General features: G+C 41.6%; 2 protein-coding genes and 1 pseudogene across 6 annotated transcripts in view; 2 read left to right on the top strand and 1 right to left on the bottom strand.

The window, feature by feature from the left end:
* The window catches only part of LOC134638459 (ral guanine nucleotide dissociation stimulator-like), a 60,045-nt gene extending 52,499 nt beyond the window's left edge, over positions 1–7,546 (top strand). For all 5 annotated transcript variants that reach the window (XM_063489099.1, XM_063489098.1, XM_063489094.1 and 2 more), the window contains exons 13-18: positions 26–121; positions 206–410; positions 1,326–1,400; positions 1,781–2,047; positions 2,171–2,285; positions 2,607–7,546. In XM_063489099.1, the coding sequence (XP_063345169.1) occupies positions 26–121; positions 206–410; positions 1,326–1,400; positions 1,781–2,047; positions 2,171–2,285; positions 2,607–2,782 (934 nt within the window). In that variant the 3' untranslated portion in view covers positions 2,783–7,546. The remainder of the gene's footprint in view (positions 1–25; positions 122–205; positions 411–1,325; positions 1,401–1,780; positions 2,048–2,170; positions 2,286–2,606) is intronic.
* A 982-nt stretch (positions 7,547–8,528) lies between these two features.
* On the top strand, positions 8,529–16,432 carry smarcb1a (SWI/SNF related, matrix associated, actin dependent regulator of chromatin, subfamily b, member 1a). The gene is made up of 9 exons (XM_063489365.1): positions 8,529–8,656; positions 10,607–10,718; positions 11,204–11,333; positions 12,076–12,213; positions 12,875–13,002; positions 13,088–13,254; positions 13,338–13,528; positions 15,245–15,376; positions 15,985–16,432. Exons 1-9 carry the CDS (start codon positions 8,573–8,575, stop codon positions 16,022–16,024), a joined length of 1,122 nt encoding a protein of 373 aa, XP_063345435.1. The 5' UTR covers positions 8,529–8,572; the 3' UTR covers positions 16,025–16,432.
* Positions 16,433–18,016: 1,584 nt separating this feature from the next.
* Positions 18,017–22,118, bottom strand: part of LOC134639346 (stromelysin-3-like) — a 45,920-nt pseudogene continuing 41,818 nt past the window's right edge.

Genomic DNA, 22,118 nt, shown 5'->3' with positions numbered 1-22,118 from the left:
TCCTGACTCCCTCCTGTTCCTGCAGCTACAATCTGTCCTGTGAGATCGAGCCTCTGTCAGAGTCGGCGAGCAACACGCTCCGAGGCAAGAAGAACGGAGGAATCATGAAGCGCTGGAGCGAGTAAGTCGCAGCGTTAATACCATTGTTTTAAACTTGACCACCAGTCTTATTTTCGTAACCCTCCTGTTACGGTGTCATCTGCAGCCGACAGTTGACGGAGGCCGGTTGCAGCAGTGCCGCAGGCTCTCACTCCAAGTCCTTCGACCACTCGCACTACAAGCCGTACCAAGGGGGAGGGGGGGACAGCGGCGACGCTCTCAGCGTCACCTCTGTCAGCTCGAGCGGATCAGACCTGGAGGATGTGAACGCCAGCTTCCTGTCAGACTCACCGGAGGGACACGAGAGAAAGGTGAAAAAGCTGCACATAGAATTTTCTGCCACATTGTAAAACATGTGACAGCCACTTTTAAGCAGCTGTTTGTGAGGAGGGAAGAAAACAACAGTTGTTCTGCTGGAAACGTTTCCTCATGTTTGAAGTCTTTACTTTGAGGATAAAACTCGAAAGAAGGACTCAAATGGAGGACAGGGAAGCAGGCTGAATAAAAAAAAGGCGAGCCTTTATTGGACAATGTTAACTGCTACAAACTACAAGACAAGTTCAGCGGGGAAAACAAAACCGAAATTCAAAACAGGGCAGAAGGAGCGTCAGATATTGAAAGGCAAACACACACAAAACAAAAGGAAATAAAGACAAGGAAACACTTTAGACAATCGAAAAATGTAAACACAGGAAATAAAATCAGTAAAATCAAAAAAAGGTACCAAAACACATCGTAACTGAACAGAAAACCAGGCCTCGGTGGGACCTGTAGTCATTTGTACTGAAATCATGTGACATTATGAATACACCAAGGTTTAGCCTTCAAAATCAAGACGATATGAACTCTAGGAATTATAAACATGTAGTTTAACGCTAGGTTTGACTTCACTGCTGAAATTCTACAAACATGAGTAAGAGTAGCCCACGCTGCCCCCTGGTGATCACTCACAGTTACAACAAATAGACGTGACTTCCACAGGACTCTGTGTTATACTTAGAAAAACTCCCAGCCCACAGCCACACTGGGAACTTAAGTCCTTAAGTCACAGGGATTACTCACAGAGCACATTTGTTCCCACCTAAAGTTCAGTTTATTTGAGCATGATCTCTGTGTCCTGTGTGGAGAAAAATCATGGCTGTCAACGTCTCCTACCCGATCGTGTCAGAGTGGTCTGGGGCCGTGCGATGACTGGTTCTGTTTTGCTTTCCTTTGTCCTCCTCCAGACGTCGACTCCTTCGGTGAAACTAACTGTCTCAGCACTGGGAAGAGAAGCTCCAGCTGCAGATACAACCTCAACGGTAACGGCTGCTATGTTTTTCTGTTCATTTCATTCTGAAAACCTGAAATGGCTTGGATGACTGTCTGCAAACCACCATTTGGACTTTGGTTGAGAGGGTGGGGTGCTCGATTTAGAAAGCTGCAAACCTGCTGTAATAATTGTCCAATAATAATTCCCCTTATTATTAAGAAGGAAATTAGCTACAGATACCAGAATTGCTTACTGTAGCTGTAAACATGTTCCTGTAAAGTTGGAAACTTTAACATGAAGCGTTGATGGGGACTGACTTGCTTTTGGAGCCTCAAGTGGTCATCAGAGGAACTGCATGAGGTTATTTCTTCAGTATTGGCTTCATTTTTCAGCCTCTTCCACTAACCTCTCCCTCTGATAACCTTTCAGTTCTGGGAATGTACGTCTCTGTCGTCTCTGGACACGTCCGGGATGGGCTCCAGCTCTGGTTCAGCCTCCGGCTCCAGCAGCGCCTCCTCCTCCTCCGTCTCCTCCTCCACCCCGATGTCGGCCTCGCGCTCACACAAACGCTCGGTGTCGGCGGTGTCGAACTACTCGACTCTGTCGCTGCCGTTGTACAACCAGCAGGTGGACGACTGCTGCATCATCAGGGTCAGCCTGGACGTGGAGAACGGGAACATGTATAAGAGCATCCTGGTGAGGGCAGAAAAACAGCTTTCAGGCTTTTTAAGAGGCAGTGAAGTCAGAGTTTTCTCTTTGTGTAAAGTGTTGGTTAGTAGTTAGGAACAGATGTGTGTTGATGTTCTGTCTGCGATTCAGGTGACGAGTCAGGACAAGACTCCGGCGGTGATCAGGAAGGCCATGATCAAACACAACCTGGAGCGAGAGAAGACCGAGGACTACGAACTCATGCAGAAAATCTCTGAGGACAAAGGTGATCATTTCTTTGTTTTATGTATTTATTATTGGATTTTAACAGTGAATTTAATATTACGGTGCTTTTATGATACAGGTTCCTTATGCACAGTGAAAACAAAATATGAGAGAGTAATTAATAGTAAACATGTAACTGTATGTGTTTTGTCTTAATTGTTGTTAATTTAAAATGAATTTAATGGCCGATGTGTTGACTTGACCAGTTTCTCATGTGGTGAAAGATAAAGAATTGATTTTCTTTCATGTCCCCTGAGAATAACACTGCTTAAACTTGTTAGTCACCACGTGTTGCCTCTCTCTTTCTGACCTCGTCCTGCAGAGCTCCGGATCCCGGACAACGCCAACGTCTTCTACGCCATGAACTCCACTGCCAACTATGACTTTGTGCTGAAAAAGCGCGGCTTGGCACGGCCCATGCGGCCCAAGAACGTGGCCAGTTCGACGCTGCCTCGCATGAAACAGAAGGGACTGAAAATCGCCAAAGGGATTTTCTGAGGAGACTTCCTCTCTCCTCCTCCTCCTCCTCCACTCACCCTCTTCCTCCTCCTCGATCACCTTCTCTGGCCTCCACTCGTCAGCTTCTGCTCAGGTGCTTGAGTTTTTGTTTATACAAAAACTGGACATGCAAGAGGAGGAACGACCAAGCGCACCTTCCTGAGGACTAACGGGAAGCAGAGGAGCACCTTAACACTTAACTGTCGCGTCGTCGGGACCCTGAGAGGACGTTAAAAGGCTGAAGGACACGTTTGTGTGAGGAACAAACGAGGCGTGTTGGCTGCTTCAGCCGGCTCATGGAAAAGCATCAGATCTCCCGGTCCTCTTACGTTTCGTTTACAGCTGTTTACATCTTAACATCAGTTGGTCAGATCAGTCGTTTCTGCACCTTCGACAAAAACACTTTTTTTTCTTTTCTGTTTTTTTTTTGTGGCAGAGCCTCATCCCTGTGTGATCACTCTGCGGTCTTCATGCTCGCACCCTCCTGCGTGGCGCGAACACTAACGGACAGAAAGGTGTCTGAATGTGATTCTACTTTTTCAGGGAGCTTTTGTTTCAAGCGCACCGCCGCCACCGCTTTCGCCCCGGTGGTCCCTGATGTCGACAGTGCCTGCAGGACTGCAGCACTTGAAGGTTTCGCTCTCCGCCGCCTCAGCATTTTAACACCAGCGACGCTGACGCGAGCGTGGAGAGATCTGGACTCTTTAAAATCCTGAACGCTGCCATGTTACACATACACAAAAATAAAAGGTCACGTGGCCTGAAACAGAGACGTGGTGTCAAAACCAGTGGGCGCAGCCATGAATCACATGCCACTGTTTTCTTTTTATTATCATTATTATTATTATTATTATTGTTAATTAATGAATCGTAACCACTACATGGAGAAGGATGCCGCAAAGTGGGACAGAAACATGAGCTGAGAACAAGACACAAAAAAACTGAGTGTATATATCGATTAACACCATCTGTGCAGTATATTCTTTTCAAACGGACCACGAGATTTTGTTAACAGACTCGACGCTTTGTTCTTTTCTCTTTGTACATTTGTTTGCATCTCTCTCTTTGATATGGTGCTGCTACTTATCTTTCTGAAGATGTCATAATGAGCTGCACCTCACGTTTTTGTTTTTTCTCTTCCTCCTGACCGCCAGCCGCCATGTAGGAACACAGAAACATCTGAGGGACACAAGGCATTACAGAAATAATAAGTAAAAAGGGCCGCTCTGCCCGGAAGAGTCGATACACTCTGTTTTAGTTGTGCTTCCAACATGGCGGCTTGGCTTTCATAACCATCAGTTTCCAAATGTGCCATGACGGGCCAGGTGAGCGCTGCGGTATCATCTGTGGTTTTTACGTGTCTGTGATGGCAGCAGAGTCTTTCCTCTCTGGGCTCTAACTAACAGTACATGTGGGGAAAAAAGTAGATTTGGATGATTTTTAGGTTCTCTGTTCCTTTTAGCGTACAGAAGAGCTCCTGAATGTTTCGTGCGTAGGCGCCCAGGCGAAGGACGGTGACGCTGCCAGTCTGAACACGGGGGAACAAACTCTTCTCTTTACGCTCTCTGTTTCTTTAAAGGTAAAAATCCAACCTTAAACACACTCAGCGCTGGGTTTTTAACAAGCAATTTTTGGTGACTTGCTTCAGATATTTGTGGTTGGTATTTCCTTCATTTCCGCAGGTGCGAAATGACAAAACTGAGTGACAAAACTGAGCAGAAACACATCTGATCACAGCTAAACCGATGCCAGACTAATGTGGCTTAACCGAGAACATTTGCCAGAGCTAATAAAAAGTGGTGGAGAGGTGCTAAACATAAACTGTATACTAAAGATGGACATACCCACTGTAACGTGCCATCAGTAGCAGGGGTGAATCAGCTGAGCGACTAAGAGACACCGTCATAGGCTAGGGAATGACAACCACCTCTAATGGGGACCATGGTTTCCAAAGACTTACACAATATTATATTCACTAATACTTGAATCTAACAATTGAGACCATAAACTTAAGAGGAAACTGTTTCCCGAGGTCATAGATCATGTGAGTAGTGTGGTCATTTTCTGTAATAGAAGTCTATTTGCAGCTGCAGGCGTCGCCCCCTGCTGGCCATTAGATACAATGAAGGCTTAAAGGACCTCAAATGACACCAGAGTATGTCTGTCTTCTTTCACACTGCTGAAAAGAAAGTATCAAATTCTGTTGCAAAGCATTCTGGGAAGTGGAGGAAATGGTAAATTTAAAAAAAAAAAAAAAGATAAGTCACCAGAAAGACACTACAATCTGAGGTTGGACTTTTTCCTGATGTGTTATTAATATCGCCACAACAACAAAACATCTGGCCTGTGCTGCGACCATGTTTTGCCTTTTTTGTTGTTTTTGTTTGTTTTTTCATCTGCATGAAGGTCACGTACAAACGATCAAATGAATGAAACACCTATTTAAAAAAAGAGTGATAGCAATATGGTGATGATCAGCTTGGAGGCACGGCGTCTGGCTGTCGTGGGTGTTGTTTGTTACCGCTGTGGCGTGAAATCCTTCGCTGTTGAACACTGTGACCTTCGACCCTTTCACTCTGCCCTCTCTGCCTGTTGATCGGCGCGTCCTGTCGAGCACTGTGAACCCAAACGTCTCATTCCCTTCTAATGATGTCGTAGTGAACATCCGCCCTTTGCTTATCGCTCAGGCGAGCAGCAAAGGCGGCAGGCTTGACCCTACATGTGCCAAAAAAAAAAAAAAAACATGTAAAGACAGAAAAAGGTTGAACAGACGGGTCCTCTGCCTTTTCACAGTTTGTTTGTTTACTGTTGTTTTCTAGAAGAAAAAAAGGGGAGAACACTATGGAAAAAAAAAAATGTGTGGACCCATTTCCCTGTGGAGACTGTTGTCCGAGAAACTTGAAGCAGACGTGTTTGTCAGGCGCTGACGTAAAAACTGCACTTTCATGAAAATGTTTTTCATGTTTTAAAATCTTTGTTTGGCATGTCTGAATCTTTTATTCCAACCAAACATCACGGGCTGGATTACATGACGTGTCACACTAGACTTTGAGATCTTTTGACCAATTTCACGTAATGAAAACAGCTACAAAACTGGCATTTCTATGCGTATGAAATTGGGTCAGCCTCAAGTGGCCAATAAAGGAACTGCAGTTTTGGCACTTTTGGAATAAGTTTAACTTTTTCTTTCATCTAAGCAGTTTGTAACTTGCAGAGGACCTGCTAACACTTTATTAGTGAGCTGACCTGACCTCAAGTTTGAAGTCTTACCCTCTTTAACCTCAACTTTCTAGAGGAAAATAGTACACACAGCTTCTTCTGAAACCAAAACTAGCAACATATATTTGAATATTCCACTTGTAGACTGCGTCTGATGGCATTTTCGTGTGTTACATGGCCTCAACTCAGCATAGTCACAGCAGCATCTGTTCTTTTTTACCTCATGCTGTTGGGATTTCTATCCATTCTCTTCCGGTTATCTATCAGGGTCGCTGGAGCCTATCGCAGCTAACATAGAGGGGGAGACGGGGTACACCCTGGACAGGTCGCCAGTTTGTCGGCTAACAGATGGATAGCCATTGACGCTCACAGTCGCACCTACAGCCAATTTAGAGACACCAATTAACTGAACATGCAAACAGTGGGAGGAAGCCAGAGTACCCGTAGAGAGCCCACGAAGACACAGGGTCTGGTCGGTCAGTGGATTCGAACCCAGGACCTTGTTGCTGTGAGGCAACCAACATATTGTTGAGATATCATCCAAGCCAATCAGTGCAGCATACAGTCTTTTCCCTTCCTCTTTACACAACAGGACCTTGAAAATTTCACACTATCTCTGTGAAAAATAGTTTTATTGTCTCCTACATGTCACTAATTGATTACATAAAATTAAATGAGAGAACAAATCTGATAAAAACAGTCATGTTTATAAACAATAAGGCTGTGTTATACCCACTATTTGTCTTACTGTCAATATCTCCCACTGAAAAGATCAAAACATCCAAGCATGAGTCTGCTTCTTAACCATTTCCCCTTTCACATAAATCCACATTTGGCTGTCAGTAAGCAAAACAGAACATCCCCAGCCTTAGAGTTTCACTTTTCCAAACGTGACCTGAATGCAGCATCAGTTCCTTCTCTGTACTGTTTGGTTGGAACAAAATCTTTCACACTTTGAGTCCTGTTTTTTCTGGATGTTTGAAGTAATCGGAAAGCAGGTTTTCTGCAGCAGCTCCATCTCTTTGTGTAAGCGCGCGGACCTTTGGGACAAACTTCCTGACCCTGCGAGCGTTTCTGTGCTGGTGAGGTTGACGTGATGGACCAGTCTGTGTGTCGTCGTAGCCCGTGCTGACAGTGACATACCTTTTTGTGATTTGACCTGATTCTGTGCGAGTTTGAACAAAAAAAAGAAAAAAGGCTGCGTTTACAAGGAGAAAAAAATACAACAAACTGGAAACCAGCTGGTGTGGTGTGTATGTGTGTGTGTCTATTTTTATTTTTTTATTTTGTTCCCTGAACTGTGCTCGGGTGCCATTTCCCATTTTAACAAAAAGATTTCAGAACTTTTTCTAACTGCTTCTTTGTTTTACTTTCCCCAAGAACACAAAACCTGTGTAGAAAACAGAAACTGTCCTTGATTGTCTTTGTTTATTTATTAATTTGTATATAAAGATTTTGTTTTGCATTGTACATTCTCTCCTTTCTTGGTTATAGATTAATATATTCATGTATATATGAATAAACATTAAGTTTATAAAAGTGAAAGGACTTTCTGTTTCTCTTTTGTGCTTATTTTTAAGGAGAACCTTTATAAACTTTTTTTGTTTTGTTTTTTAAAACAGTACATCCTTGGTCGATTTTTAGGTATTGGAACATAAAACTGTTCTGGCCTTTACTGGGTATTTAAACTTTAGGTAAATAGAGCTTTTGATGACCAACATATTACATCATGTCAAATTCTGTTTAACAATAATGAAGCCAAAATCCAGAAGCACTGTGTGGAAAAACTAAGCACATCCTATTGTTCAGTAACTTGTAGAACCACCTGTAGCAGCGATAACTTTAAGACCTTATCTCCTAAATGACTATCCATCTCTCACATTGTGAAGGAATTTTGGCCCGCTCTTTTTTTTATAACTTTCTTTCCCACCACAGCATTTCAGTCAGGTTGAGGTGTGGCCTGAGCCGTTGCGACCCCTTGATTCTTTCCTTTTTCAGCCATTGTGTTGTAGATTTGCTGCTGTGCAAAGATGGCATTTCATACAGAGGAGTTAATGGTTGACTCAAAGACTGTAAGGGGCCCAGGGCCCGTTGCAGCAAAACTAGCCTAAGTCATTAGCCCTCTACCACCATGCTGACAGCTAGTATGAGGTGTTTGTGTCCTCTTTGTTGAGACGCACCTGAGTGCTTTCTACATGTGTCACCTCAAACAGGAAATCATGGACTGATGTCATAAAGCTGTTTAACACACTCAAAAATGCTAAACATGCACTCCTGTGTAAGATACAGGAGATATGATTATTAGCATGGTCATATTTAGGGTCTTCTTTTGTAAAATGTAGCATTTTCATAGCATGTCAATGGAAAATATTATTTCATTTATTTTTGTGTTTTTGGGATGATTTGCGATGCGGTGACACCTAAACAGAGCTGTTTAAACTGTCTCACTAAACATAAAAAAATTCAAATAGGCTGCTCGACGCGTATGTTCTACGTCATCTAACTGGGACAGAAGAACGAGCTCGTCGTCACGTGCGCCTGCGCAGTGGCACAGAGCTTTGTTATTTCAGTATGGCGCTGAGTAAAACGTTTGGACAAAAACCGGTAAAATTTCAGCTCGAGGAGGATGGAGACTATTACATGATCGGATCGGAGGTCAGTATTTAACGTATTCGAGAGTCTGTTGTTGTAAATATTTACGTGTTTGAACGGATAATGCCTCGTTTAACCTGGTGACCAATTCGTTAGCTTAGCCTAGCATAGTTTAGCTAACGACGCCAGTAGCGCTGAAGCTCATTCATTGATTTCAGATCTGTTGCTAAATAATTTTAGAACCTTACCACCGGGGAAGAAAGTCCACCGTTATTTTGGTGTTTCAGATTAACATTTAACTTGAAAACCTGCACCCGGATGTTTGCTTGGTTTCTGCTCCTGAACTGCTAGTAATTAGCCGGGTAGTTAGCGGTGTTTAATATAACAAAAGAGATAATTTTACTCGATTTGAGTAGTTTCTGGGTCTGTAATTCAAGATGGTGTATCACCTGGCACTTCATAGTGTTCTTACGGGTTTGTTGGCCTGTTCGGAGTTACGTAGCTTGAATGAACGTCGCACCGTTGTAAAATTGTAGGGCTCATTGTTGGCAGGGCAGGTGTTTTCCAGTACTTTCCTACGTCCTACCTTTCCAGCTTTTAGCTAGAAACATCTTCATGAACAGTGACAAGTTTGTTCTGGAAGCTTAAGATTCTTCTGCATTCATGAAACAAGCAGCACTTCACTGGCCTTTAAAAACACGTGATTTTAACATGCACATTGTAGGCTGAAAAAAAGCAGCTGTTGAGAATGCATATTTGTTTTCCTGGCACAAATGGAGGGCATAAATGACAAAAAAATATCCAGAGAAATGGTGTAACTAGTAATTGTCAGTCAATCAATAGTCCTGATTGAATTTAATATTTAGATATTTAGGGATCATGGCAGTTTGGTGACTAAAATGACAGAATGGGGCTGTCATTTCATTTAATGATTGCATTTCTCAATGAGACTCAGAGAGACGTTATTCATCCCAGAGGGAAATTGAGTTGTCATATGTCTGATAGCAGCAGGAAGGAATGACCTCCTGTAACGTTCCCTCAGACAGCGAGGTTGAAGGAATCTGTTGCTGAAAAAAAATTGTGTTTATCAAACGAATACTGTCTCTGTTATGTCTCAAAAGGTCGATTCTGTTCATCTGGACGTAGTGTTTTCAGTTGGAGAAACGTTTCGTCACTCATCCAAGTGACTTCTTTTGTCTCAGCTGACTGCAGGTTTCCCCAACCTTATAAACAGTACATTTGCACAATAATTAAAACCAGCCCACTGAATGAACAATGGGCTGTGAGGTGAGTGACGAAATGTTTCTCCCACTGAAAACGCTAAGTCCAGTTTAACAGAATCAACCGTTTGGGATCTACTTACCTGGATGATTGAGCATGCATCAAGACAGTCTCTGTTATCTATTCCTTTGTTAGCCATTAACCAACATATTGTTGGTTAATTTAACAATGGGTTTAAATGATTTTAATGCAAAAAGTGTATTAGTTGTCAATATCTTATTTTGTATCACTATATTGCTGCCTTCCTGTGTTTTACACTTCCTTTTAGGTTCTGGCACACAGAAATAAGCCAATTCCTGTTTATAAACAAAAAAATAAAAACATCTGTAGAAGTAGGAAACATGCCATTACAAATCCCAATAACATAAATATACACCTCAGTGTTATGCAGAGTGAGAGAGCATCATTATTTCTACCTGTGGTTTCTGGTTGGAGAATAAATCGACACAGTCAATTTCCTGTTGCTATATTTACTTTTGCACTCTTCAGCAATAATGAGGCCTGAATCTCTTTTGGTTTGGCTTTACTCTGGCATATGAACAACCTGAAGACACCTATATGGAATATATTCCCCACGAAAAGTATAAAATATACAAAATACACTCTAAATAAAAAAAAAAAAAGAAAAAGAAAAAAAAAGGTTTTTTTTTAATAGTAAGAAATTACCTAAATGTGAGAACTTGTCATTGAGATTCTCTTCATAATCTCCTTGTCCGTGTCTTTGTTGTCCAGGTGGGAAACTACCTTCGCATGTTTAGAGGCTCCTTGTATAAAAGGTACCCGTCATTATGGAGAAAACTGGCGTCGGTAGAAGAACGAAAGAAAATCGTGGAGTCATCACACGGTCAGTAGAGAACAGCTCTGTTTCCTCTGAGGGTCTTTCCAGAATTGTACAGAAATTGCTTGCAGTCCAGCAGAGGGCACTGAAGAGGTAGAACACAAAGAGTCTGAGTCAACGAAGCTAAACTTCTGCTTACATTTTTTATTTATTCTCACAGCACTCATAATGTGTCTAAACTGAAATAAAGTGACACTTATGTCATTTAATCTTTCTTGCATTGAACGTGATTTTGCCCACAAAAGGATTTATGACAGGACCAGTACCTTGATGGTGACAGTTTTCCAACAATAACTCATTTAAATGTCAGAAGTGTTCATGTTCATCTGTTTGCTTTTGCAGAATTACAGATTTTATTCTTTTTTTATTTACAGATGTGGTGAAGGTTACGTAATCTGACACATTGTTTTATTTGTTCCGCTTAATCTCACCTTCAGTCCATTGGCTGCTGCTTCTTTGTTGATTTGAATGACCTCTTTCTTCTCATTCAGATCATGGCTACACTCAGCTGGCCACCAGCGTGACCCTGCTGAAGGCTTCTGAGGTCGAGGAGATTCTTGAAGGAAATGACGAAAAGTACAAAGCGGTTTCTATCAGCACTGAGCCCCCTGCCTACCTCAGGTACCCCCATTACTTATAAAATTTACAAAACAGGACAACATCCCCAAATGTGTGTCATTATAATTTTAATGATTTATTTGTTAGAGATGAGAGATCTGTTTTCAGTCATGTAGATAATCACACAAAAATATAGATTATATTTTGGGTGAATCGTGTGGACATAAATACATAAATGTGTAAATAACACCTTAATATCTATTAAGGAAACAACAAACAATTGCATTAAAAGAGGAGAAGAGAGAGGTCCAGTTCAGAGGCTAACCTTACAAACAGGAGGAGAAACTGTCCGGAGAGACCAAGAACACTGGCTGTAAACATGCTAGCTTATTCTTTTAACATGATAATCCTTTGACTGACTCATTTTTGAAGCCATCCTAAAGTGGCTGTTAGAGGAAGTGCTGGCACTTCTGTCATTAGCTTTTTCACTGGTTTTTGCTGCGTTTTTATAAAGACGTGCTGCACCAGGTATGCTGATCCACTTGTGAAGCTGTGCTCTTACAGAGTTTCATACACCTCCTCCTACCTCAACCCTGCAGATAAGAAAATGTAGTCAACAAGGAGCTAGAGCTGTCATTTGTTTAGTCTGCTAAAAGGCCTCAAGGACAGTCGAGTCCTAGCTCTATTTAGGCTAACCCTTTCCAGGGCTCCCGGATAGGAGTCAATTCCAGAGAGTCCATTAAATACACAACATCGCACTTTATTTACGTTAGATTCTAATCTCTCTGTGTTTGTCTCCCACCAGGGAACAGAAGGCAAAGAGGAACAGTCAGTGGGTTCCCACGCTGCCCAACAGTTCCCATCATCTGGACGCCGTGCCCTGCTCCACCACCATCAACCGCAGCCGACTGGGCCGGGACAAGAAGAGGACCTTCCCCCTGTGGTGAGCATCGAGCTGCTGGAGAGACTGAAGAGCATTTAGTAGTGCAGTGCACGAAAGTCAACACACATTCTCTCCAATAGAAGATGTTATACTGCGGATCTCTGGCTAAAGTTTCTACGTTTTAATAATAATAATGGGCTTCCTTCTTAATATCTTTGATTGTATCTGTCAAATACAGGTCATCTAAAAAGGAACATAAATAAACACAAATAAATAATTGTGAAACAGATTAAAACAGATTTTAAGTAATGTATTTCCAATAATGTGAAAACATGCAATTTTTTTTATTTTTGGTGCATTTGACTTGTGCCGATTGATGAAAAGAGCAACACACCTTCTCTTTTAGCAAGGATAAGAAGGGTGATTTTTCTGTTTAAAGTTTTGTTATATTTAATGAAAAAGTTTTCTTATTTTAATATCTGTTATGAATAATTTCTAATAATATTGAATTTGCATCTTCAGTGCTTGATGTCGTTGCACACAGAAGCAGATCTAACGAACTAAATTTTAGAGCAAAGACTAACTTACAGATAAAAGTTTTTTGTTTAAAAATAAAATAAATTCTATCATTTATATCTTTCAGACCATCCGGATATTTAACTGTTATTTTTTTTATTTTTTTTGTTATAATTTCTTATTTCTCGGGGTGGTTCTTTCCCAGCTTTGATGACCATGATCCAGCAGTGATCCATGAAAATGCCACTCAGTCCGAAGTCCTCGTTCCAATCCGCTTGGACATGGAGATTGAGGGGCAGAAGCTCAGGGATGCGTTCACCTGGAATATGAACGGTAACGTCTTCACATCCTCTCAGCTTGGAAATTTAGTAAGTCAGCATGAGACTATAAACTTGTTCTCCTTTCCTGGAATTTACAGAGAAGCTCATTTCACCCGAGATGTTCGCTGAGATCCTGTGTGACGACTTGGACCTCAACCCGCTGGCCTTCGTCCCCGCCATCGCCTCCGCCATTCGACAGCAGATCGAGTCTTATCCGACAGACAGCCTCCTGGAGGACCAGACGGACCAGAGGGTGATCATCAAGGTGATGCTCACTCCACGTAAACTGACATGTTCATACCTGTAGCACAGAAAAGTTTACCCAGTTTTCTTCTCCCCTTGTTCCAGCTTAACATCCACGTTGGGAACATCTCTCTGGTGGACCAGTTTGAGTGGGACATGTCTGAGAGGGAGAACTCTCCAGAGAAGTTTGCCCTGAAGCTTTGCTCTGAGCTCGGCCTCGGCGGGGAGTTTGTCACCACCATCGCCTACAGCATCCGCGGTCAGCTGAGCTGGCACCAGAGGACGTACGCCTTCAGGTACGGGGTCACAGAGGCAGTCTAAGCAAGGCGAGAAAGCAACAGAAGATTTGTTGGAGAAATAATCAATCCACAGTGATACCAAAACTATCTAAAAGTTTGATAAAATGCTTTTAATCTGCTGAACATTATGGATCTGTGAGCTGATCATGTGAGGTGTTTCATTACAGAGCTTTCATTGAAAACTAAATGTTCTAAACTCCAATTCACCCGACTTGGATTTAAAGATGATTTCAGTCCAGTTTAGGAGATAAGGATATGCCTTTCTTTACTTATTAATTACTTACAGCACCCTGAGGTATGTATAAGTAACCCCTGTGAGGCTTCAGACTGATCAAAACTCTGTTTCATGGCTTTTTATTCTACTCTTGACTCTGTATGATGTCAGTACCAGAAAAACAAGGTTTATTTTAAAATGTGACTCATGTAGAGCTGCTGTAGTTAAGTCAAAGAATAAAAATATAGAGGTGGAAATGTGCAGAATGGGTCTCCTTTTTAAAAACAAAAACAAAAAAAAAACCATAATATAAGGCTTAAAAGACTATAGTGTGCTGATAAAATGGTACCTTTCCTTAAAAGTTTAATTGGTATGTCGTTTAATACAATTTATGGAGACACAATAACATGCTGGTATACTGTGTTACAGGCTGTAGTGTCATTTTATGACCCCTCGACAGTTAAATTTCCTTAAATACAGAGGAGCGGTGAACAAAATTCCTCAAACACTGACACGTGAAATTGAGGATTTCCTTGATAATGTGGTATCCAGGCTGCCTGCAGCTCGTGGCCAAAATGTATGTGTACCCTTTCAACAGTGTTATTTCGTGCAGTTGACTGCTAGGAAACCCTGCACAGGAACAATGTGCCCTTACTGGATGAGTTTAGGTGAATTCATGACTTATCATTTTTACAAGTATTACATTTATCTTCTGATGTTTGAAAGTCTTCAGTTAAACTCTGAACTTGCAGAAACCCTGAGCAGCAGATAGTGTTGAAATATTTGGGTGTGTGTGTTTGCTGTTGGTGCAGTGGCCATCTGGCTGCGACCTTTGACCGGACAGAAGTGGAAGGGTTTTGGATTCGGGTCTTTTTGGGTGGGTGCGTTTCCTCTGCCCTCGGCTGAAATGTTGCCGCCTGTCTGCTGCCGTCAGACGAGAAGTGATGAAATGTTTGAAACCCAGACGGCAGCTGGACTTCAGCTGTGGAACAACTACTTTAGGACCGTTTGTTTTGCTGCTTCTTTCATGGCAACAAAGAGTGACTGATGAAGTGTTTTCACTGCAACCAGTGCAAAGAAAAGTCACACTAAACAGAGTTCAGCATCAGGGAGTGTGGTAACGAGCTGCTTCTGCCAGCATTTGCTCACGACGGCGGTCAACAGTTACAAAAACATGAGTTCAGGCCGTTTCTGTGCCTCAGCTTCTCACGCTTGTTTCTACATCAGTTTTTGACTTCTTGTGATGTTTTTAAAATATTTTTTAAATATCTGCAAAGTCAGGAATGTTATTTGTTTCATGATCAAAAACATGACAAACATCGCAGCTGCAGAAAACTGTATTTAGTTGGTGTAACGGAAACTGTGTCCGGTACTCGTCTTTGAACCTCATGACTGGAAAACATTTAAACTCAATGACCTCACAGACTGAGCTGCAGCAGGAAGCGGTCGTTGTAGTAAAGGAAACTAAATTAAAGTCTCTGTTGGTTTTTCTTTTGCAGTGAAAACCCTCTGCCCACAGTGGAGATAGCAATCAGAAACACAGGTGATGCTGACCAGTGGTGCCCCCTGCTGGAGACGCTGACAGACGCAGAGATGGAGAAGAAGATCAGAGACCAGGACAGAAACACAAGGTGGGTGCCGCCTGTTATTTTAAATCATTATTTGATTAGCTGGAGAGGAAAAAAAAGGAGTTTGCTGATAAACTGAATCAAATAAACTCCAGAACGTGGATGAATGATCCAACCTCATCAACTGAAAACGAGACATCACTACATCCGATAGTTTGGATTCTGTCCCTGTTATCATGCAGGCTAACGTTGGCCAGCATCAGCCTGAAAAAATGCACCTCAGGGATTAAATCAAAACACCAAATGATCCAGAGAGGAATCAGAAGTCCTGATGTTGAGCGTAGTTTTTCCACTAAAACTTAGCAAAGGTTAAATGCTAGTATTTATTTATTTCTTTTTTACATTTTAACTTTGAAATGTTAAGAATATCTTGCAGCCGTTAACGGTCCCAGCTTTTAATGGTGGTTTCTTACATGAATACAAGGTCGCTTTAACCTTCACGTTTGTCTTTGAGTGTCTTGCTTGAAAAACTTTTCACCGATGGTTGAATTTCAGCCAAATTATTCTAAATGTGAATATTTTATTTCTCTGTTTTGAGGAGAAAAGTGTGGATTTAAAAAAAATTTTTTTTGAATGCCTCCACTGATGCTCTGTTCTTCTTTGCTCCACAGGCGAATGAGGCGACTCGCGAACACGGCTCCTGCGTGGTAAACAAAGCAGCACTGGAACGCCTACCGCAACGGCGCTCATACCATCGCGGTATGACATCATCTCGGTTTGCAACATCAGCCATGAAGAAGCTCCTCCGTCACAGGATGGAGGGTTTTCCTGCTCTGCCTGGACCTCCGTCAGCTGTTCCCCATGTTGTTGTTATTTTTTATGATTAATATTGATATTCTGTTCAGTTTGGCAAAGACCCTGGTAGGAAATTCGCCTCCTTTGTGTTTCCCTTTGACACTCAGCGTGGAGAAGCTGCTCTCTCACTTTGACCACTGACTGTCTTTATCTGACCACAGAGGGAGGAAAACACACACACACAGCCCACCAGTCTCAGATAATATATTATGTTGTGTTTGTTGTCTTTTTTTGTACATTTTAATAATTCTTAAAAAATAGTAATAAAAAAAAAGACAAAAAACAATAAAGCACTTGGTATTCTGTTTAGTTTATCAGTGAGTTTGCTGCTGTTATTGCTATTAAACAAGTTATTTTGTTGTTAAGGCTGTAGGTTTATATAGCTGAAATTTCCCAGGCATCAGCTTTAATTAAGTCTCCTTAAAAAGATGGAACGAGTGATCATTTAAAGGATCATTACAGCTTGTTAAAAGTCAACATGCATCTCATTTATGTCTTTATTGTGGCTCTGTGGGTCCTGCATGCTCTCTGTTGGAGAGTTTCAGGGGTAAAAGGAGCCAAATGGTGCCAGTCTCCCCACCAAAAAGAAATCCTAAAAAAATTCCCTGTCAATCAGTTCAAATTGACTGTAGCTTAAATGTTTTCCAGTCATGGTTTTAAGGCCTCTCCTGGAAGCCTCCTAGATGATCGTGGGCTTGTCCAGCCAGGACGGCTGCATAACATAGAAGATTATCTATGTAACACTTAATGTTTGGAGTTTCTATCCATAAATCCCCCCCTCCAAAAAAACCCCATAAAATTCAATTCAAAAATTTAATTTTGAGATTTCTGAATTATTCCCCAAATGTCCTTTCATGTGGAAAGCTTAAAAAACCCTACTGTAAACACAAAATTCAAACCAAAAAACAGTCTGACCCCAGTTCTGACTTGATACTTAGGAGCAGCACTGTTGCACAAGATGATGAAGTGCTTGTTTTGTTGTCGGGGTCCCACTGAGGCTTGTTGTTGTGCTAAGCAGTTTCCATTTTGTTCCCAGTGTTTGAGTCACAAAGGCGGTGGGTGAAAGTGCAGCGTGTGCAGGCGGCTTTCAGGCCGTCGGCAGTTCAGTGAGGCAGCAGCAGAAAAGCAGAGAGCACAGTTACGGGTCAGTCCTGCTCCTTTCACCTCGTCCTCACCTGAGATTACACATCTGCTTAATAAAAGGAAAGCAGGAGGTCAAAATTAAGATGCTTCACAGTTCAAATTACAGATTTACCAGGGGCCAGAACCAGCCTGCTAAAGGGGTGTCAAACATAAGGACTGGGGAACAGAATCTAACTGTCAAAGACGCCAATCCGGCAAACTGAACGGCTTTGGAAAATATGAAAGAGTGCATAGATTTTTAACTTTTGGCTTTTTTTTTTAAGTTTTACAGCTTTTCCTCGTATGCATTTGTTTTACCGGGCCTTAAAACGGAATGAGGCTGTATGTGGCCTAAATGCGTGTGACATCCCTGATCTAGATAGCTTTTCTCTTGATCAACAGTGTTTTAATTTTTGTTTAGCTCAAAAGATTATTTAACAATTCTCGACCATCCATTTTCTCCTCCTAGAAATCAGCTCAGGTAATGTTTAGAACATTAAACTTGCATGTAGGCACCAATGCAAGTTTTGTTTTGGAGCCTTTTTTTTAATAAAGACTGGACATCGGTAAGAGATGTTGTCATTAAACGTGTTTGCGGAGTACGCTGGACTCAAAATCAGCTTTCCGAACTATAAAAAGAATAAAACCAAGATCAGAAATTCACTGAATTGGTATTTATTGGTAAAATAACAAAAACAAACTTTAAAAAGAATTATTGGCATTCTCCTAATTTATTTGCAGTATTGTAACAGAGTTTTTCTTGCTTTTTTTTAACAAAAAAATGTAATCGGTTCCATGTGTTTGTCTGTTAGCAGTCTTGTGTTCATCATATAATTTTCAAATTTTGTGTGATGGTAGATACCAATAACAATGCGAGCTGAGAAGAAACCGTATCGAGTAATATATCATATGAAAGGGCACTGATGCTACAACAGGCTGATGCCATGATACTGTAAAAAAAAAAAAAAAAACAGGCTGACATCAGCATGTTGGAATAAAAACTTCATGAAACAATGTTTTAGTATATCCCTCGCCCTTCGGGGGGACTTGCACTCTGGGTGCTCTTGTTTTATATTTGTGCTCATTTCTCCTTTTCCTGCATCATGTGTGGAGCAGACTGAGACAGCTGAGGTGAAATATTAACTGATGACAACGCGGTATGTTGCCATCAGTGTAAGAAAAATTCCAAACAATTGTGGCATTTAACCAATGTCTCCTTACTGCTGACCTTATTACAGCGTCCCTCTGACTGAGCTCGTCATCCACATCATCTCACTCAACCAGTTTGCTGTTAAGTATAAAACCTGCACTTATACAGAGTAAAGCTGTTGGTGTAGCAAACTCTGGACGCTCCATGTCCATCCATAGTTAAAAGTTTTCAGCTTGTTCTTCCATTTCTGGTCCTTTTTTCTTGTTAAGGCAAATGAAGGCTCTGTGGTTACAATATGCTGAACAAAGCTAAATATTCAGTCTATACAGCTTTACAGTCCTGTGGTGGTCTGTGTCTGACTTTTCACAGCTCTCTGGGCTCTCAGTTGTGTTGCTCCCCGTTCGGCTGCAGGTCTCCACCCTGCTGCTGCTCCTCCAGGAGGGGACGGTAGTCTGGGTCCTCTGGCCGATCAAACATGGCTCGTCTGTTAGGAGAGAACAAAACGACACTTGTGTTAATTTTCACCTCATACCGTACCGTGCAAAACTCTTGAGTCACCTCATATTTCGTCATATTTGGATTCCAAGGAGGCAGACTTTCTTCTGTTTTTAAAGTGTTGTTGTCTAGTCCTTGTACCTGACCATTTTAAGGTTTCTCTTTGGTTTGCTAAGTCACTTAACAATGACGTGCTGAATTGTTCAAGCATAAAACTTAAGACACCAATGCTGTGTGTACATATAACCAACAACTTGGCAAAGAACCAATTGTAAATGTTATCTTTAGGCATTTTGTCACTAGCAGCCTGTTACAAAAACACGTCATTTGTTCACATTTCTGTGACTGAAAATGTTGCAGTTTGGGAGGCATAAAACAGAGTTCACTAACAAGAGGATTCCCAAAGAGCTATTAGCTGAAAACACATCTCAGCATGGTGTGCAGTGTGTCCATTAAAAAAAAAACAATCTGAGGACACTGTACAAGTGGAGGACAAAAGAGGAAGTGGATGAAAAGTACCTAAAAGTCATGTATTTAAGGAAATGGAAAAAATACTTAGAGACTTAGACTTAGAGCTTTTTATTGTCATTGTGCAGTTTCTTGCACAGCGAAATTGGGTAGCTGGACCACAAAGGTGCTAAAGTAAGAAGAAGAGAAACCAATATACAACGAAGGCGGAAAAAAATAAATTAATAAATAATTAAATAAATAGAATAAAATAAAATAAAAAGCAGTGTATATGTATACATATGTGAGTGGAACTATATACATGGTGTATGTGTAGGAAACATTGAAACAGACTGGGACCAAAATAATTGCACTTGAGCCAAAAATATTGCACAGAACATGGAAAGACTGAGATATTGCACATAGATGATCAACAGCAGTGTCAGGGTGGATGTGTTGGGGAAGTCTTTACACACTCTTAGTTTTCATTAATAGTTCTGACAGCCCACGGGAAGAAGCTGTTCTTTAGTCTGTTGGTTTTGCACCTGATGGATCTGAGCCTTTTTCCAGAGGGCAGGATGTTGAAGAGGTGGTGGTTAGGATGGAGGTGGTCCTTTATAATTGCCCTGGCTCTGGAGAGACATCTTGAGCTGGCAATTAAGTCCAGGGAGGGGAGTGGACAGCCGATCACCTTCTCTGCAGTTCTGATGACCCTCTGTAGTCTCTTCTTGTCAGCTGTTGTGCAACCAGCGTACCACACAGGGATGGCGTGCACCAGCACACTCTCGATAGTGGCACGGTAGAAGGACACTAGGAGTTCAGTCTGCAGCCTGTTCCATCTCAGAACCCTCAAGAAATGGAGGTGCTGCTGGGCTTTCTTTACTAGGGCTGATGTGTATACAGCAAAGACCTGACACGGGACCTGAGAGATCTGATCCTTCAGTTGATCATTTACTGTTCACTGAAGCCTCATCGGAAATGGTCTCAGTGGAAGAAGCAATTCTTAAGAATGGGAAACAGGGAGGAAAGTCTGAGGTATGCCGAACTACACAAGAACTGCACTCTGTGTGTGTGTGTGTGTGTGTGTGTGTGTGTGTGTGTGTGTGTGTGTGTGTGTGTGTGTGAGAGTGTACATCCATCTGTAAAACATGGTGGAGGCTCTGTCAGGGCTTGGGCTGCATTTCAGCCAGTGGTGTTGGGAGTTTTGTCAATAGTTATGGAATCATGAATTCAGAAGTAGGATGTTGATCCACCATGCAATACCATCTGAAAATGCATGTGATTGGCAGCAGCCTAATTTTTTAGTATGGCAATGAACCCAAACACACTGCCAGTGCAGTATAAGCATCCCTGGACATAAAAAACACATAATGGAGCACTGTCAGTCATGGTTTGGCCTCCCGAGAACCTGAACCTCAACACTGAAGCAGTGTGGGATCATTTTGACAGAGAACAACAGAAGGAAGAGATTTGGATGTCCTTCAACAAGCCTGGAAAACTATTCCTGAAGACTACTGAAAGAAATTAAAAGAGAGCTGCCCCACAGAGTTCAGACTGTCATAGATTAAATGTGGTCATTCCAAATACTGCCTTTCAAGCTTGTTATAATTGTACAAACACTGTTGGCTTATATACTGTATTTCCATGTATATTTGCATGTTTCAATAAATTGCTGCACCAATTTCCCATTTTCCTAGCAAAATATAAAAGGTGTATAGGTGGTATAACCAGTATTGAGACCGAGTTTTCAGACTGTGTGCCTCGGCTGGTCATCTCTCTAAGAAAAGAGTTTCCACATGTTGGACTTCAGCTGAATAAACACTGGTTCTTACAGAAGTTCTGGAGTCATCAGCAGCTTCCTTCCTCCCGGCTGGTTTGGAAACACATCTTCAAGGAAATAGTACATGTGACCGACACTGATACCTGAGGAGAGAATAAAGTCAGATACCCGAATTTCAAATAAACTATTGGATCGAATAAGGGGAAGAAGTTAGTTAGTCAGTTGTATAAGTGGATGAGTCAGCTGGTCCTTTCCTAAAAAGCGCCTTTTGCCAACCATTCATGTTAACTGGTGTTAAATGAATGAGCAGAATTCAAGTCGACTCATACCAAGCAGGTCGACCACGATGGAGTTCCCGAGCAGCAATGAAAATCCCATGAGCACCCAGGGAAGAAATGGGGCCTGAAAGTTCAGGAGGCCGAAGAAGTTCATACGTATGAGCGGATGTCTTCTACTCCACACATACACCAGCATGATGATAAAGGCCTGACCCAGGAAGAAGATGTTGGCGAACAGACCGAACAGCTGCAGGACTTCAGGTTAAATAAAAACATTCACCTGATCATCAAGAGTCAAAGTTTAAGAGACCTTTTTCAAAGGACAAACTAACCTGAACTGCTGGAGCTTTAGTTTAAGAGAGAAAGCTATTTATTTGATCTTTATTTGATTTTTATGTTTTTTGAAAGAAACAGGGTTTTATACATCTATTAGTCAGACAGCATGTTTTTGCAGTCAGAAATCTAAAATAAAAACCCTGATGTGTAAAGAACTGGAATATAACTGCACAGTAGCTGATTAAACTAAACAAAAAGAAGAAACAAGTTTTTCCATCTCATCTCTGCAGGTAGAGACAATGTTATTGTTTAATGAATGCTAAACCCTCCACAATAAAAGCCAAACTACGACATTCCCGTCATTCCAGCCAACCCTGTTACATGTTTATGGCAGAATTAATC

Source organism: Pelmatolapia mariae, linkage group LG12, assembly GCF_036321145.2.
Source record: "Pelmatolapia mariae isolate MD_Pm_ZW linkage group LG12, Pm_UMD_F_2, whole genome shotgun sequence".
Lineage (NCBI taxonomy): Eukaryota > Metazoa > Chordata > Actinopteri > Cichliformes > Cichlidae > Pelmatolapia > Pelmatolapia mariae.
The sequence above is the reverse complement of the archived record's forward strand: the minus strand, read 5'-3'. Positions and strand labels throughout refer to the sequence as shown.